Below are 15,205 nucleotides of genomic sequence, written 5' to 3'. Positions count from 1 at the left end.
ATGTTTTTTGATTCCTGTATTCAAGTCCATATCCCTCAAGCACATTTTCCTTTCCCGCACCGAGCGCATGGGAAAAATGGCGTACGTTGCAAATCCCAATCTGCGGTCAGGATAACTTTGGTTTCTTCCTCGCTAGCCTTTCTTCACCTTTAAGCAATTTGTCGGAGCATGTGGAAGTCATTTCAGCCCCCTGCCTGCACAAGTTGGTATGAGCGTCACCATATGGAACCAATTAGCTCTTTGTATGGGATAGCTGGGCTTTTTTTAAAACGGCAACATCATCTAGATGACTCGTCTGCCCACCATCTGACCTGTCCGTGCCACTTCCGACAAAAATTCCAGCACCGTTTATTTTCATATCACGGCCCTCTATATTTAAATCACATAGATGGGCCTCTTTCTCCATATTTTATGTCTTTTTTTTGTTTAGTTTATAGTGTTTAGTTGTCAGATCAGTGGCGTAAAGTCGCCTCGTCATGGATTGATTGAGCAGTAGACACTGGCACTTTAACACACTGACCTACTTAACACACAAGAGCCCAACACTGGGCCAGAGCTCGACCGCCTCCCAAGTTTACATAAAAGTCTTTTATACAGTTGAATGTCATGTTCAGATTGTCAGCTAAACTGAATGTGTAATTTAAACCTGAGATTAACGTAATGCTCTGATCACTGAATGTACATGCACAGTTAATGATCCGGCGGTGATTTATGTGAAAACTACGTTTACGGTTTCTGGGCTCATAGATGCTTCACTCGACCGAGATGTAATCCATTACGCCCAGGCGGCTCCATTATATTAGGCTGAATTGAATTTGACTTTCTTGTTTCTTCTCTCTTGTTGATTTTTAAAGAGTTTGCTGCCTGACATGATCATGATAACAATCTTTTTGCATAATGGTAACAAAGGATCCAACATGAAAAAGGACTGTACTGCAATGCCAAAGAACCATTAAAGGTTTTTTATAAGAACCGTTTCTTTCTTTCAATCTTTTTGTACTGTAAAGTACCTTTTCCACTGCTTAGAACATTTGGTGAAACAGGAAGTTCTTTATGGAACCATCCAGCCAAAATGGTTCTTCTATGACATCATGAAGCACCTTTTTTAAGGGTACTAGCCATAAATAATAATACAAAAAACAAGATGTACAGTAGTAGATTTATTTGTTTTTATTTCATGACACGCATAATAGCCAGTGTTGTCTTTTTTACAATTTATCATCAAATCATTTAATACTGTTTATTGCAGTTCCTATTCAAGTGACTGGCCAACTTGTTAAGAACATTCATTTTATTGACTCGCCAGAGTCTTTCACCTGCATTTGACGCTTGGCATGCATTTATTTTCGACTCTTGATTGTAATTGTGTACAAAAGCATTTCTTTCTTTTGAAGAGCTCTGGCTACGAAAGAGAGAGTGATGTGTAGTGTATCTGAAACTGAATTGAAATACCAAAACACAGATCCTCATTTTGATAACAAGAAGCATTAAGTGAAACAATTGCCGACTTCTCAAATTTGCATTGACAAATACTTACTTGATAAAGAACCACAAACCATGCTTGCAACATAAGGCATGGGTTTGTTCCCATTGTCTTTATTTATAGTCTCTAAATGAAAGCAAGCCTGCACTCCCTCTTTCTGTCAGGCCCTTCTGAATCCAGTCCACGGCTCCTAACCAAGAGTCTGTCCCTTGAGCCAGGCCCCTGCCTCGGAGCCCATGAGACCCCGCAGCAACTCTGTTCTGACCCGGGACCCCTGGAATCACAGCACTGCAATGGCACAAATGAAAATGGGCCGCAGGATGTCCCTCCGCTTCCACCTAAAACACGGCCACCTTTACCTGGGCCAAAGCCTCAAGGTAATGTATGCTTTTATGCACATGGGACTGAATAAAATAAAACAATACCTTTGTTTATTATTGTTGTTTACTTATTATTCAGCATTCTTCAGTAGTAACTAACACACATAGATTAAACCACACGCAACATGGACATGTAATCAATATGTAAAGAAAGGCAAACAAATACAGTATATTTCACAAACATAAAATGGTTAATAAACACACATATATATATATATTAATGTTGGTATAGAATATATTATTGAGTTCTTGTTTTTTTTATCACTAGCTAGTTGTTTTCATTTGAGTAAACAATAATTTTATTATCATAATTCTTCTAATAGCAATACTATCTAAGGTCATCCAAGGTCCTGCATTGTGTACTGTGTGATTCTAAATGATAATGATAGAAAGTGATCTATTATATATGTAAGTGGAATAATCGAATAAAAGTTGTTATTCTTCCCGGCTGAACCAATGTAACCTCTATGTCTCTCTGTGGTGCCGTCATGTGATCATCCAGCACTCTCACTGTATTGATTTCTGTATTGATTTTGTCTCACTCAGTGCCCCCGAAACCACCTCATCTACAGCAGGGGAGCGCTACACGGCCACGCCCCCCAGACAAGCCCCTCCCACCACCGCCCTCCCGTCCGCTCCCAGCCGACCCCCGCCAATCACGCGCAACCTTACCCAGAGCAGAGGGAAGCTCCTCCCCCACTTGTGTTCTCTCCCTTATCGAGAAGTTTGAGAGGTGAGACATGAGCAGACGAACGCTTGTCACTGGAATGGCTTTTTTAGATTACGGTACTTGTGTTGTTTATCTTTTATTTCTCTACAATCGGATCTGGTTTGATCTTCTTTGGCAGGGATGTCTCTGTTTTATTTATATTCTTCTTAATGCTAGGCAATTTTAATTAGTATTGTTTTTCTTTACTAGATGTCCTTGAAGAAAATAAATGTACTTTTTAAAGTCTAAAAATATATGATTTTTGAGCTTCGAAGCAATGGGGTTAAAAACTATTTGCAAATCATTATATATTTTTGTTTACAAAACTTTATTTTAGGGATTTTTTACAGTAAAATTAAAGAAATACTAAATATGAATCATATAACTCTAAATATTCTGTACATATTTAAAACATATGTCATGATAGTTAAAATAAAAGATGGATTTTTGCTTTGATTTTCAGGGAGCAGATCATAGTGGTACCGGACATCACAGGGGGAGTGATGTGTACCCCACGGGTCCCTGACCCCCAGGACGCGGCCCGGGCATTTAGCCCCCAGGCCTCAGAGATTATCCTGCCCTGCACGTCCCTTGATGCTCCGCTGGAAGCACCTCTCGCTGAGGCCGTGACAGAAAAAGAAGAGGTGGATGAAACCGAGGAGGACGACAGCGAGCTCGGAGCGTCCTGCTCTGAAAAGCGTCTCTCGATGGAATCGGGCTACGGTGCTTCTGATAAACTGCTGGACAACATGGAAATGAGAGACCTGACCGCCAACCAATCAGAAATCCCCTCGGAGCGCTTGTCCCTCCCTCCGTCCCAGATGGATGGGAAGCTGGCCAATAGGGATAGCGGTATCGACAGCATCAGTTCACCATCACACAGTGAGGAGTTGTGCTTCGTTGGGGATGAGGACCGGATTGGTCACGAGAGAGAGATCTGCCCCTGCAGCCCGGGGCCCGGCCTCTCCTGCGGCTATGCGGAGGGGTCCGGACGTGAGGGAGCCGGAGGTGTGGAGGGGGGCAGAGACTCGGAGGGAGACAGCGATTTGGAAGAGGGGAGCGGAGATGAAAGTGAGATGAACCCCATGGCCCTACAGCCGGTTCTTAAAGCGGAACGACAAGACTCGACTGAGGTGCGTTTACGTCTGATATTGACTTATTAATGCTATTTTGTGAATTGCTCATCGAGTTTAACCTCCGTCTCAGATATTTCTCCAGAGAAAATGAGCCAGAAATCTCTCAAATGTCTCCATGTGAGTCCATTAGATCTTAAATGTTAACATTAATGAAGATCTTAAAATAAACTCAAACATTTCTCATCAAATCTCCTGAGCTATAAAAGAGCAGTTTTTATAGTTAATTGAACTTTTTTTTTTAAAACAATGATATGAATTCCCGTGTCAGAAAATGTAAAAATGTGCAATGCGATGATTGACAAACTCATATGAGCATCAATTAAATAAAAGATGCAAGAACAAACCCATTCTAGATTTCAGAATAAGATGTTATGAACACATAAGGAACAGACAAGACGTTATAAACACTGCCATTATTCATCAATTATTTTCTCTGATTCTAGCTGTCGGTCCACCAGCGGGTGTTTAATATAGCCAATGAGCTTCTGCACACGGAGAAAGCGTACGTGTCCAGACTCCACCTCCTGGATCAGGTGTTCTGCACTCAGCTCATGGAGGAGGCCCGAGCTCGTAGCTCCTTCCCCTGTGAGGTGGTCATGGGCATCTTCTCCAACATCTGCTCCATCTACTGCTTTCACCAACAGTTCCTGCTGCCCGCCCTGGAGAAACGCATGGAGGAATGGTGAGAAGGGAAAAGAAGTAGAGAAAGAATTGAAAGCGAAGAGTTTTGCTAATCTTGACCTCTGCCCTCAGGGATCAGAACCCTCGCATCGGTGACATCCTGCAGAAACTGGCTCCTTTCCTGAAGATGTACGGAGAGTATGTTAAAAATTTCGACAGGGCTATGGAGCTGGTTAATAGCTGGATGCAACGGTGCTCGCAGTTTAAAGCCATCATTCATAACATCCAGGTAAAACGTTTGTGATATTCATGTGAAAACCCAGATTCCCAAAGTCATTTTTGTGACTCGTTGAGTTCCGTGATCTGTTTTCTACATAAATTATCCTACTTTATATAAAATACTATTATTGATATCTTTAATGTTGACTGAGTAAATCCATTTCAAAGACTGAAACCAATGTTTCGAAGTGGTTGCATCTATAAAATCGTTCGTTTCACTTTTAGTCAAGTCAACTTTTTTTATATGGCGCTTTTTACAATTTTGATTGTTACAAAGCAGCTGTACAAGAACACATTGACTATAAGCAAAACATATAAGGTTATGCAAGTCAAATATATGTATATAGTATTTAGGAAATATTTGCACGTATATTTGACTCTTTATATTCAATTAAAATTACATACAAATTTCTTTTTTATAAATACCAAAATAAACAGACATATTATTATATAAACACAAACTTTTATTATGGATGCGATTAATCACGATTAATAGATTTCTGAATCAATTTCCAGATACCCCGTGAACAATAAATTAGCATCCATTTGGCAGACGCTTTTTTTTATCCAAAGCGAATCAAACGCACAACCTTTGCACCGCGAACACAATGCTCTACAAATTGAGCTGAACAATACAATGAGAATAGAACGAAAGGATAAAATCCACTTCAGAATTCAGATTTTCTTTAGAAATCCAAAGGAAGTCAGATATGGTGACAGAATCACACCCTCAGCTGAAATGTGTGAAAATGAAAAACACTCCTCCCAACCCCCTCACTGTCTATAATGAGTGTTAATTGCGTGCGACATTGGATAATTCACACCCGTGGACCGAATCCGCAGAGCGTGTGTTAGTCATGCAGTCATATCATCCAGCAGGTGTTCGCTTCCGTGATACTCACCTTAAGAGTCGAGCATCAGCGTAGAAAAGAGCGAGATCTCACCCACGGCTCAGCGCTGATGGATGGCGTCAGATGAAAGCAGGAGTCTCTAGAGGTGCAGAAGCGTTTCGGGGTGTTCCGTATGTTATAGCGAATACTAATAGCACCCCAGCCAGACCTGCTGCTGTACTTCAAACGTCTTCGGTTGCCACTGTGTGTAGAATATTAAGAGTGTGAGAGATCACAGGAGCGCTGTAAGGAGATCAGGCATGTCGTGGGCTCTAGCATGAGAAGGTCACGCGAGAAATGAATGATGTTCAGTGTGCTTGAAGTGTTTGCTTCAGTGATGAAGAGGAAATGAAACACGATTCGTAATGCAATAAACACAGCAGCATTATAGTTATTTATTATATTAGGGACAAAAATATATATACATAGGGTAGTTGAAGAATAAACCGTTAATATGTCCTGTGGTATGACAGCAACAATTTTGGAATAAAACTAACAATTATGATAAATCTTTCTAATGGTATTTTATATTATTAATATTATTAACATAAAATAATGTATTATTAAAAATTCATATATATGTGTTTAAGGCACTTCAATTAATAAAATCTGATATAAACCGAATTTAACCCATGTAGCAATAAATTTTAAAATAAATAATAAAATGACAAAAGCATTAGAAAATTGCTAAATAAATTAACTAAAATGAACAAACACTAAAAGTATAAAAACAATAGCTGATTTAAAGTATTAATAAATCTGCAATAGAAAAAAAAAACTTAAGTAATGCTTGGGCAAGCAGCACTTTAGTTGGTCGTTTCTCCTGCCTACATGTCCTTAAGAGGAAAAGAAACTCACCACAGGGCCAAAAAAAGTTTCGATTTTATTGAAAAATATTAGTAATAAGTGAAGTTTACAAACAAAAAAGGGCAAATGTACTGCGTTTGTGCCAGGTAATGTTTTTTCTCATCTTCTGATTTTGGATATGTGTTGCAGAAAGAGGAGATGTGTGGGAATCTCACCCTACAGCACCACATGTTGGAGCCTGTGCAGAGGATTCCTCGCTACGAGCTCCTGCTCAAAGACTATCTGCACCGTCTGCCAGAGGACGCAGACGACTTCAAAGACGCTCAGAGTAAGTTCAGCGCACCGGAACGCTGAAATGGCCCTTATCGACCGAGCCGGCCCACTTTCCCATTTCATTTCAACTATTCATGCGTGCGCCTGGAAATATTTCAGTGAAAAGTTTCAATAAAGGTTAACGGGCCAAGATAAAGGCTAAGGACAATTGGGTCTTTTAAATATCAAGAGCTGTCTGGATTGAACTTTGCTTTGTCCTTCGCAGAATCTCTGGAGCTGATCGCCACAGCAGCTGAGCATTCCAACGCAGCCATCAGGAAGATGGTGAGTGGAGTTCAAGATGAACCGGCACGAAAGCAACGCCTCACACCCTGCGGGGCGAAAACCAACACTGCCACATAGCATCACTTTATAATCAAACGTGGCTTGCCTCTTTAATGTGCAGCATGTCTCTCATTTGAAGCTGATAATAGCCTGTGTTCTTATATTTTACATTCGGAGACGCTCACTCTTGCCAAGAGAAATTGAATCTAACAGGCGATGTCACATTTAAAGGAACAGTTCACACAAAATCGAATATTCTGTCTTCATTTACTCACCCTCAAGTTGTTCCAAATCTGTATACATTTATTTGTTCTGATGAACACAGGAAGATATTTGGAGGAATGACAGTTCTTGACTACCATTGACTATCATAGTAGGAAAAATTGCTTTATACATTTCTTTGTTCTGTTAAACGCAAAGAAGATATTTTCAAGAATATTCCTACTGTGGTTGTCAATGGGGTCCAAGAACTGTTCTTCTTTTGTGTTTATCAGAACAAAGAAATGAATACAGAGTTGGAACAACTCATGGGTGAGTAAATGAAGACAGAATGAACTGTCCCTTTAAACTAAAAGTTCACCCAAATATGACAATTCTTCTATCATTTACTCATCCGTACACCATCCCAGATATATATGACCCCCTTTATTCATTACTGAACACAAACGAATAATTTTACATAAAAGATCCATCATGTTATCTTTATTATATGGGACTCTAATGCACTTAAAAGGTTCTTCACAGTAATGAGGAAGAAGAACACTGCAGCCAAAGGTTATTTGAAGAACAACCTTTTTCCCCACAAAGAACCCTTTTGTGAAACAGAAAGGTTCTTCAGATATAAAAGGTTCTTTATGGAACCAAAAGGTTCTTCTATGGCATCTTAGAACCTTTTGAAGCACCTTTTTGGAGTGTGGTGAAGCTGTAAAAGGACATGCGTCGGCCATTCAAGTTATCCAGAAGAAATGGGTTACGAAAGTTTTTCTTGAGGAGAAATTATGTATGGTTAAACAATATAATAAATGTATGGCTACTCAAGTGTTTGTGTGTGTTTGGTTTCTCAGGAACGCATGAGAAAGCTGTTGAAGGTGTACGAGCTGCTCGGTGGAGAGGAGGACATTGTTAACCCAACTAATGAGCTTATAAAAGAGGGACACATCCTGAAATTGTCGGCCAAGAACGGGACTTCACAGGACAGATACCTCATTTTGGTGAGTGAAGATACTTCAAGGGTTAAATAAGTGGTCTAGCAACAACATACAACACCCTAGAAAATCACATGGCAGTGCTGCACTAGAGACCACTCCTTAGATACCACTGAGCCACATCCTTGTACCTACAGATAATAAAACATAGATGACTCATGGATGTCTTACATATTGGAACGGTCTGAGAAAACAAATTTCTAGTGATTTTACTGTAAGTGACAACAGAAACTCAACTGCTGCCTGATTATGAAGACAGGCACGTCAACATGTCTGGAGCTGTTGAATGTGGCATCTAGGTGTACATATCTATGACATCTTCTTTGGAAGAAAATCTGAAAAAATCAAGTTGTCTAAAAAGCAGCCATGTTTATCTCACATGATTTTCTCTGTGAAGTTTAATGACAGGTTATTGTACTGCGTCCCCAAACTGAGGCTGATTGGACAGAAGTTTGGGGTCCGAGCGAGGATCGATGTAGACGGAATGGAGGTCCGTCATTGTTATCTCTCGCATTTAAAATAAATCTGCTTTTATCAGATCGCTAATTGACTCGCATTCTTTCACAGCTGAAAGAAACCAGCAGTATGAATGTACCCCGGACGTTTCTTGTATCCGGGAAACAGCGTTCACTGGAGCTGCAGGCGAGGTGAGTTTAAAAGCGAGGGAATGTGCTTGAAAACGAAATCTGAGCTCGATAAACATGCACAGAAATGTTGATTTATGTTTTCGAAGCTCTTGGGCATTCGGAGAAAACACCCAAGGAAAGCAAATCATCTTTTGAAGAATGAGAAAAGTATGTGTGGCTTTTGGGTTTTAATGCGTGTTGTTTTTATTTTGACCAGGACGGAGGAAGAAAAGAGAGATTGGATTCAGGTACGCTTTTCTTTTTCTTGCACGTCACACCACAGATTCTCTCGTGTCTCAAACACATCTCACATTGTTCTCACGTCTCATTCTTTCTCACAGGCAATCCAAGCCACTATACAGAGACACGAGCAGACGCTGGAGACCTTCCGGATGCTCAACTGCTCATTTCGTGAGGAGGACTTCACGCCCCCCCACTCTCCGGTTAGTCTTAGATAAAATGCATCAAACACAAGTGATGTCACTGATTCAAGTATTTCTGAGGTGACTGTAATATCTTTTCCCGGACCGTCAGAATTGCACAGAGCTCGGAAAGCGAGCGCCCACTCCGATCCGGGAGAAAGAGGTCACGCTGTGTATGAAGTGTCAGGAGCCGTTTAACTCCATCACCAAAAGACGACATCACTGCAAAGCCTGTGGACACGTACGTCACATAACTTCACAAACGCATTCGTACTGAGAAGAATTTAAAAAGCCTTACTTATGCTGAGCCCATGGCGTGATGTTTATTTCAGGTGGTGTGTGGAAAGTGTTCGGAGTTTCGTGCCCGTCTTTTATACGACAACAACCGGGCCAACCGCGTGTGTATAGACTGCTACACTACACTCGTGGGCGTACCGCCTTCTCCGGCCACTTTAACCAACAGCGTGCATAGGCGGCGCTCCATTCTGGAGGTAAGTAGTGATGTCAGAGGTTTAACAACATATAGTTAAACCGAAAGACACGTGGACATGCGATATTGTAATGGCGTAAACGATGTTTTTTGTTATATACAAAAAGGTTAATGTGTAACATTGTCTGAATTGTCCCGCCTTTTTTCGACAATAGAGAACTTAAGAGCTTGAATAATTGATGTAAGCACTTTAACAACAATGCAAGCATAACCCTACAGCCCAGTGCTTTACTGTAAACACATTATTCATTCTTTACTTACAAACTGAGGGGGTTGTTATTGTCTATGGTAAGCCACACATTCTGCCCATACATTATAAATAACCCAGGCTATTCCTTTAACATGTACTTTTATCATGGAGAAGAGGATGTATGATGCTTGTAGAATTGTTGTAAAGTGTGATCTGTGTTTTCGTGTCGGACAGAAACAGGCGTCTGTAGCAGCTGAGAACAGTGTGCTGTGTAGTTTTCTGCATCATATGGAGAAGGGAGGTGGCCGTGGATGGCAGAAGGCTTGGTTTGTCATTCCGGAGAATGAACCCCTGGTGCTTTATATCTATGGTGCTCCACAGGTATGATGAACAAACAGAGGCATTAAATAATACACATCTTTATCGTACTATAACACGTAAGTCACTTTAGAGATAAAAATATACATTTTCTCCCAAATTCACTGTTAAACAATACAACAATAATATTTGTACATGAATCTATTAAAAGTTGAAAAGAATATGTGATAACCTGGATTTTTTTATCACAGTTTTCATTTGTCTTTCACGTTGCTGTTAGATGACTTTGTCACTCCTGAGGTTTGATTTTGTTGAAGTTAAACAGACACTGGACTGGACACGATACATCTAGAATAGAACATCATTTGGAATGGTAGCTTAATTTTTTCCGTGGCAGATTCTTGAGTGAACTAAGCACAAGATCTGAGATGGTCCTTTTGATACACAAGCAAGTAAACCAGACGTAGATTTGTTTCTCCGAACTCCTTGTGATCACTTCACTCAAGACAGATATCAAAAGTTCACATGCAAACTTTAGGCATGTAAAAGAGTGACAAACCAGGCTTATTTCATCATATCTTTGTATACATGTAAAAACATTAGTGTTGTGTTGTTTAAACAAGAATACTTGGAATTTGGGAGAAATATTGTCATTAATTCACAGAATGAAACAAAAATAACGCAATGATCTCTTAAAAGGATAGTTCTGTCATCATTTACTCAGCCTCTTGTCATTTCAAACCTGTAAGAATTCTTTCGTATCTAGAACACGGGAACATTTTGAAGAATGTTGGTAACTAAACAGCTCCGGCACGCATTCACTTCTATTGTATGGACACAAAACCAATGCAAGTGAATGGGTGCCGTCGCCGTCCGGTTAACAACATTCTTCAAAATATCTTCTTTTGTGTTCCGTGGAAGAAAGTCATACAGGTTTGAAAGGACAAACGGGCAGGTAAACGATGACAGAATTTTCATCACTTTAATTTAGTCTGTCAATAGTGTGCAGCTATCAGACATGTACCAGTATTTATTTTCTCCATTTGTGTGTTCGTCTGTATGATCAGGATGTTAAAGCCCAACGCAGCATTCCCCTCATCGGGTTTGAGGTGTCTCCTCCAGAGTCAGGTGACCGTCTGGAACGCCGCTACGCCTTCAAAATGAGCCAGAGTCATTTGACCGTTTACTTCAGCGCTGACAGCGAGGAGCTGCAGCGACGCTGGATGGAGGTCTTATCGAGGGCCGGCAGGGGCGAAGAGCTGCAGTCCAACGGTCCGATTTGCGAAGCCCTCGAGGAGGAAGTGGAGGAGCCAACGCTGACGGGAGAAAGCACATGATTGGCTAAAAAAGATGACATCATTTTGCACACACAAAAACTACAAATGTGCCCATAACGTCAGGATATGATAGACAAAAGAACACACACATACACACACACACCATGACCTTCTCTCTAACACACATCGGTATTAATTGTCAGTTGCATGAAATATCTACGGTATGTTTCTCCGTGTATTGCTCATCTCGTGTGAGTGACCAGTGTTTGGAACAATCAAGCGTGCACACTTGAAAGACGACTTATTTAAGGAGATGAGATAATACGCATCAATGTGCATCAGCCACTAGCGGTCTCCATGTTGAACCAACTGTTTCTGCCGAATCTTAAGGTGCTGTGAAGTGGTTTCTTCTAACTCTGTATGGATCGCTGCAAGCCTGCAGTCTTTTTTAGCGACGCGAGACAGTTCTGTTGATGTCAGTGTGGTGAGATCACCACCGTGTGAATGTTTGGTATGGTTTCATGAAAGGTTTAGATACTAAGAGACTTTAAGAAGGTTAAGACACTGAGAGTCTACGGTTTAATACCCCAAAAGCAGTTTAAAGAGCGACTTATACAGATTGGAAGTTCATTTTAAATGTAAGCAAAGTAGGTAAACCAATATTTATGGCAATAATCCGCTGATTTGTCAAAGGGTTGGCCACCATGCAAGCCTAATTTTTTCCCTCAGAAAGTGTACACGTGGTCATCAGAAACCGAACTGCTGGAAAACGGCAGAAATATTTTATTTAAACCACGCATAACACACATATCTGGTCTTTATACATTCTGCCCCCATGTGGACATTCATCGGTGCACAGGCCCTTCTGTTTAAACTAAACTAATAGGAAAAATTATTCTGAGAAGTGAAATGTGTGTAATGGGAATGTTATCGCCAGGATGAACGAGAGATGTTGTCTTGTTGTCCGAGTGCGTTTGTGCACGGTTTTATGAATGACGTGGTGTTTGGAGTATTTAATAAGACTGCAGATACTATTTGAAGATTATGAGGGTGTGTATGAATCAGGCTTGATTTTTATCATTGTGAATTCAATGATATCCCTGCCTTACTTTGACGGTTTTTGATAAATATAGATTATATATCTAGATATATAACTAAGACGTGGGAAAGGTTTTCATGAGGCTATCAAACGTTTTCAACAGTGTTGTATTTGTGTATGAAAAGTGCAAAGGTTAAAGGACAATTTCCGTTGTAAATATAACTTATTTCTCTGAGCCCAGTTTTGTGGGTTAGGTATTGTCAATGAGCTCAGTGTTTGATCTTTGTTACGTGCCGTTATAAATGGACTCACGAGCGTTGTGGTAAAGAAAAGCTTAGGATCCGTTCTCTTTTGTACCGCTGGAGTTGATATTAGGTGTTTTGGAAAGAGGTAATTTTCGCCTCTTTGAATCAAGTTTCCGAAATGCATTTGCCAATGCGAACACCTACAGACTGGTTCAGAACTGCTTTAACTCTTTTGTGTTTGAAATTGCTTTAATCTTGCTGTTTGTGGTCAAAGACATCACGTGTTTAAAAGTCAAGAGGGAAATAGTCCATGTTTTTCCAAGTTCACCAGCCTGTCTGTTGTTTCCGAAGAACCGATGGCTTTTAGGAAGGGTTGCGAACGACTACATGTTTACGATTTGTACTGGTCATTTCCATGTCCTCAGCTAAGCCTGCCTGTCATTCACTCTTTACACACATTTTCATCGTCCTGCTTTTTACTGTGTTTTGCTCTTACTATCCTGCCTTATGATATGTTGCGACCCTGCGTTATTCTGTTACTATTCACAACTGCTTTTTGCCAAAGTATACAGCGGAATATGTGTATTAGAAATTGAAACGTCATTTTCTGTGTGGTTTTTTTGACGGTTTTATTCTGTTTGTATGTTTTTTGCTACCTGTATTTATTATCTTTTTTACTTAAGATATTTGTAGTGAGGCTTGTAAAACTTTGCGAGACACCTCACACGAAGTTAAACATTAAAATAAATTCAAGTAAATACAGAAAATGTTTTTGGGATATTATGGCCCGGTTTCACAGACACGGTTTAGCTTAAACCAGGTCTATGCTTTAGTTGAATTAAGATATGTATGTCGCTTTTATAAAAAATGCCTTAGAATAGATTACTGGTGTGCATCTCGAGACAAAACAATGGCACGGGTAGATTTTAAGATATTTCTGGGCAAGTTATATTTAGTTAAGACAGGTCATGCATTCGTTTTAGTCTGGGACTAGCCTTAAACCTTGTCTGTGAAACCGGGCCTATAATTTTTTGTTTCTGTATTCTCTAGTCCAACAATAATCAGATGTTAATTCAGAATTTGATTCAACTAAAGCCTCTTCAATTTGTATTCTCTTTACTTAGGTGTGGTTTAAGGGTAGATTATCCCTTGAAATTCATCGATTTACTCAAAGGTTAATGTATGATTACAGTTAACTACATGTCCTCCCAAAAGTAAGACACTGTAGTAATTTTAGTAAGACTACATTACCAATTATGCATTTAAAGCACCTGTCAGAACAATCGTGTAAGCATATTTGATCTTACATTAAGCGAAGACATAGAGGTGCTTTCTCGTTTTTCGATCAAGGGATTCGCTTTGTGTTTATAAATAGCACAATGACATGATGGGATCAGGAATTCAGTTTTCCTGCATATCGCTCTACCTGAATAAACTGGCTTTATAGGTAATCAGAGCTTCTAAGCAGTGCGGTATTTAATGTGGCGTAATAATGGTACTGTTTTAAGGACTATTCATGGCAGTCTGGTCAAATTTGAGCAAGAAATGTTTGGGAGCAATGTTAATTTGGAAGAGATCATTTCATCTGAATGGTGCAGAACAGATAAATGTTATGTTGTATATATTGTACGTCCTTTCTCAAACCCACACACCAAAAGATTGAATGAATAGCACAGTCTGTTGATGTTTCAGGACCTGGGCTTTTGACTTGATTATTATAATTCTTATTAAATCTTATTGCACCAAATTCGATTCTACCGTGAGGATGACTTACAAACTTTTTTCAAACCTATTTATTGTCATCCGCTTCTTAATCTCTTTTATATGGACGTGTAACAGACACTAAAGAGAGATATGTGCTTATTCTGAGAGAATGGGCAGACCTTCGGTTGGCTCATAGATGTTAATGATTACCTTCCTTTATCCCCCCCCCTTAGTGACATCATGACAAACAAGAGGTGTACTGGGATAAAATCCTCTGATCTTTTTTTGCTGATGCATGTCTGCAACAAATCAGCACAACTGAATATGTAAAACATTGCCAGATAGCCCAAGTAAAACTTTTCTAGGACAGCCGAGCAATGACTGCATTATGAGCTTTGATACGTTTGTTTTGCCAAGCTTACTAGCCAAACCGTCACACTATATGGCACAATTATACATCATATTGTTTTTCCTCATGAAACTTGTTTTATTGTACACATAATGGGTATTACTGTTATTTCAAGTACTATTATAATTATTATTATTGTTAATTAAATTAGTGGCAGGCCACTGGGTACCATTGTATGTTAATATCCCAATGAAATCTGTGCAAGATCATGAAAATGTTTATGAAATAAAGTAATAAAAGAACAACTGAGTTTCAACTTCAGTTCTTTAAATAACAAAAAGCACACTGTTATGAATAGCCTTTATTGATTAATACACACATTTTTCACACAAAAGCACATTCTACGTTATTCTAATTTTAGTATTAATTTCCTTATCT

The 15,205-nt window shown here is 39.6% G+C and overlaps 1 protein-coding gene across 4 annotated transcripts in view; it reads left to right on the top strand.

Moving 5' to 3' along the window:
* The window catches only part of fgd1 (FYVE, RhoGEF and PH domain containing 1), a 31,404-nt gene extending 16,360 nt beyond the window's left edge, over positions 1-15,044 (top strand). For 2 of the 4 annotated variants that reach the window (XM_079467771.1, XM_079467772.1), the window contains exons 2-17: positions 1,702-1,860; positions 2,410-2,596; positions 3,036-3,705; positions 4,152-4,390; positions 4,462-4,618; positions 6,495-6,633; positions 6,844-6,902; positions 7,967-8,113; positions 8,505-8,597; positions 8,675-8,754; positions 8,951-8,981; positions 9,075-9,176; positions 9,268-9,396; positions 9,488-9,646; positions 10,070-10,216; positions 11,221-15,044. In XM_079467771.1, the coding sequence (XP_079323897.1) occupies positions 1,702-1,860; positions 2,410-2,596; positions 3,036-3,705; positions 4,152-4,390; positions 4,462-4,618; positions 6,495-6,633; positions 6,844-6,902; positions 7,967-8,113; positions 8,505-8,597; positions 8,675-8,754; positions 8,951-8,981; positions 9,075-9,176; positions 9,268-9,396; positions 9,488-9,646; positions 10,070-10,216; positions 11,221-11,490 (2,768 nt within the window). In that variant the 3' untranslated portion in view covers positions 11,491-15,044. Of the gene's footprint in view, positions 1-1,701; positions 1,861-2,409; positions 2,597-3,035; positions 3,706-4,151; positions 4,391-4,461; positions 4,619-6,494; positions 6,634-6,843; positions 6,903-7,966; positions 8,114-8,504; positions 8,598-8,674; positions 8,755-8,950; positions 9,177-9,267; positions 9,397-9,487; positions 9,647-10,069; positions 10,217-11,220 lie in introns of all 4 variants that reach the window. The other 2 variants (XM_079467769.1, XM_079467770.1) reach the window with 1 other exon arrangement.
* The last annotated feature ends 161 nt before the right edge of the window (positions 15,045-15,205 follow it).

Source organism: Barbatula barbatula (assembly GCF_947034865.1).
Source record: "Barbatula barbatula genome assembly, chromosome: 11".
Lineage (NCBI taxonomy): Eukaryota > Metazoa > Chordata > Actinopteri > Cypriniformes > Nemacheilidae > Barbatula > Barbatula barbatula.
Note: the sequence above shows the minus strand (reverse complement) of the source record. Positions and strands in the feature narration are given on the sequence as shown.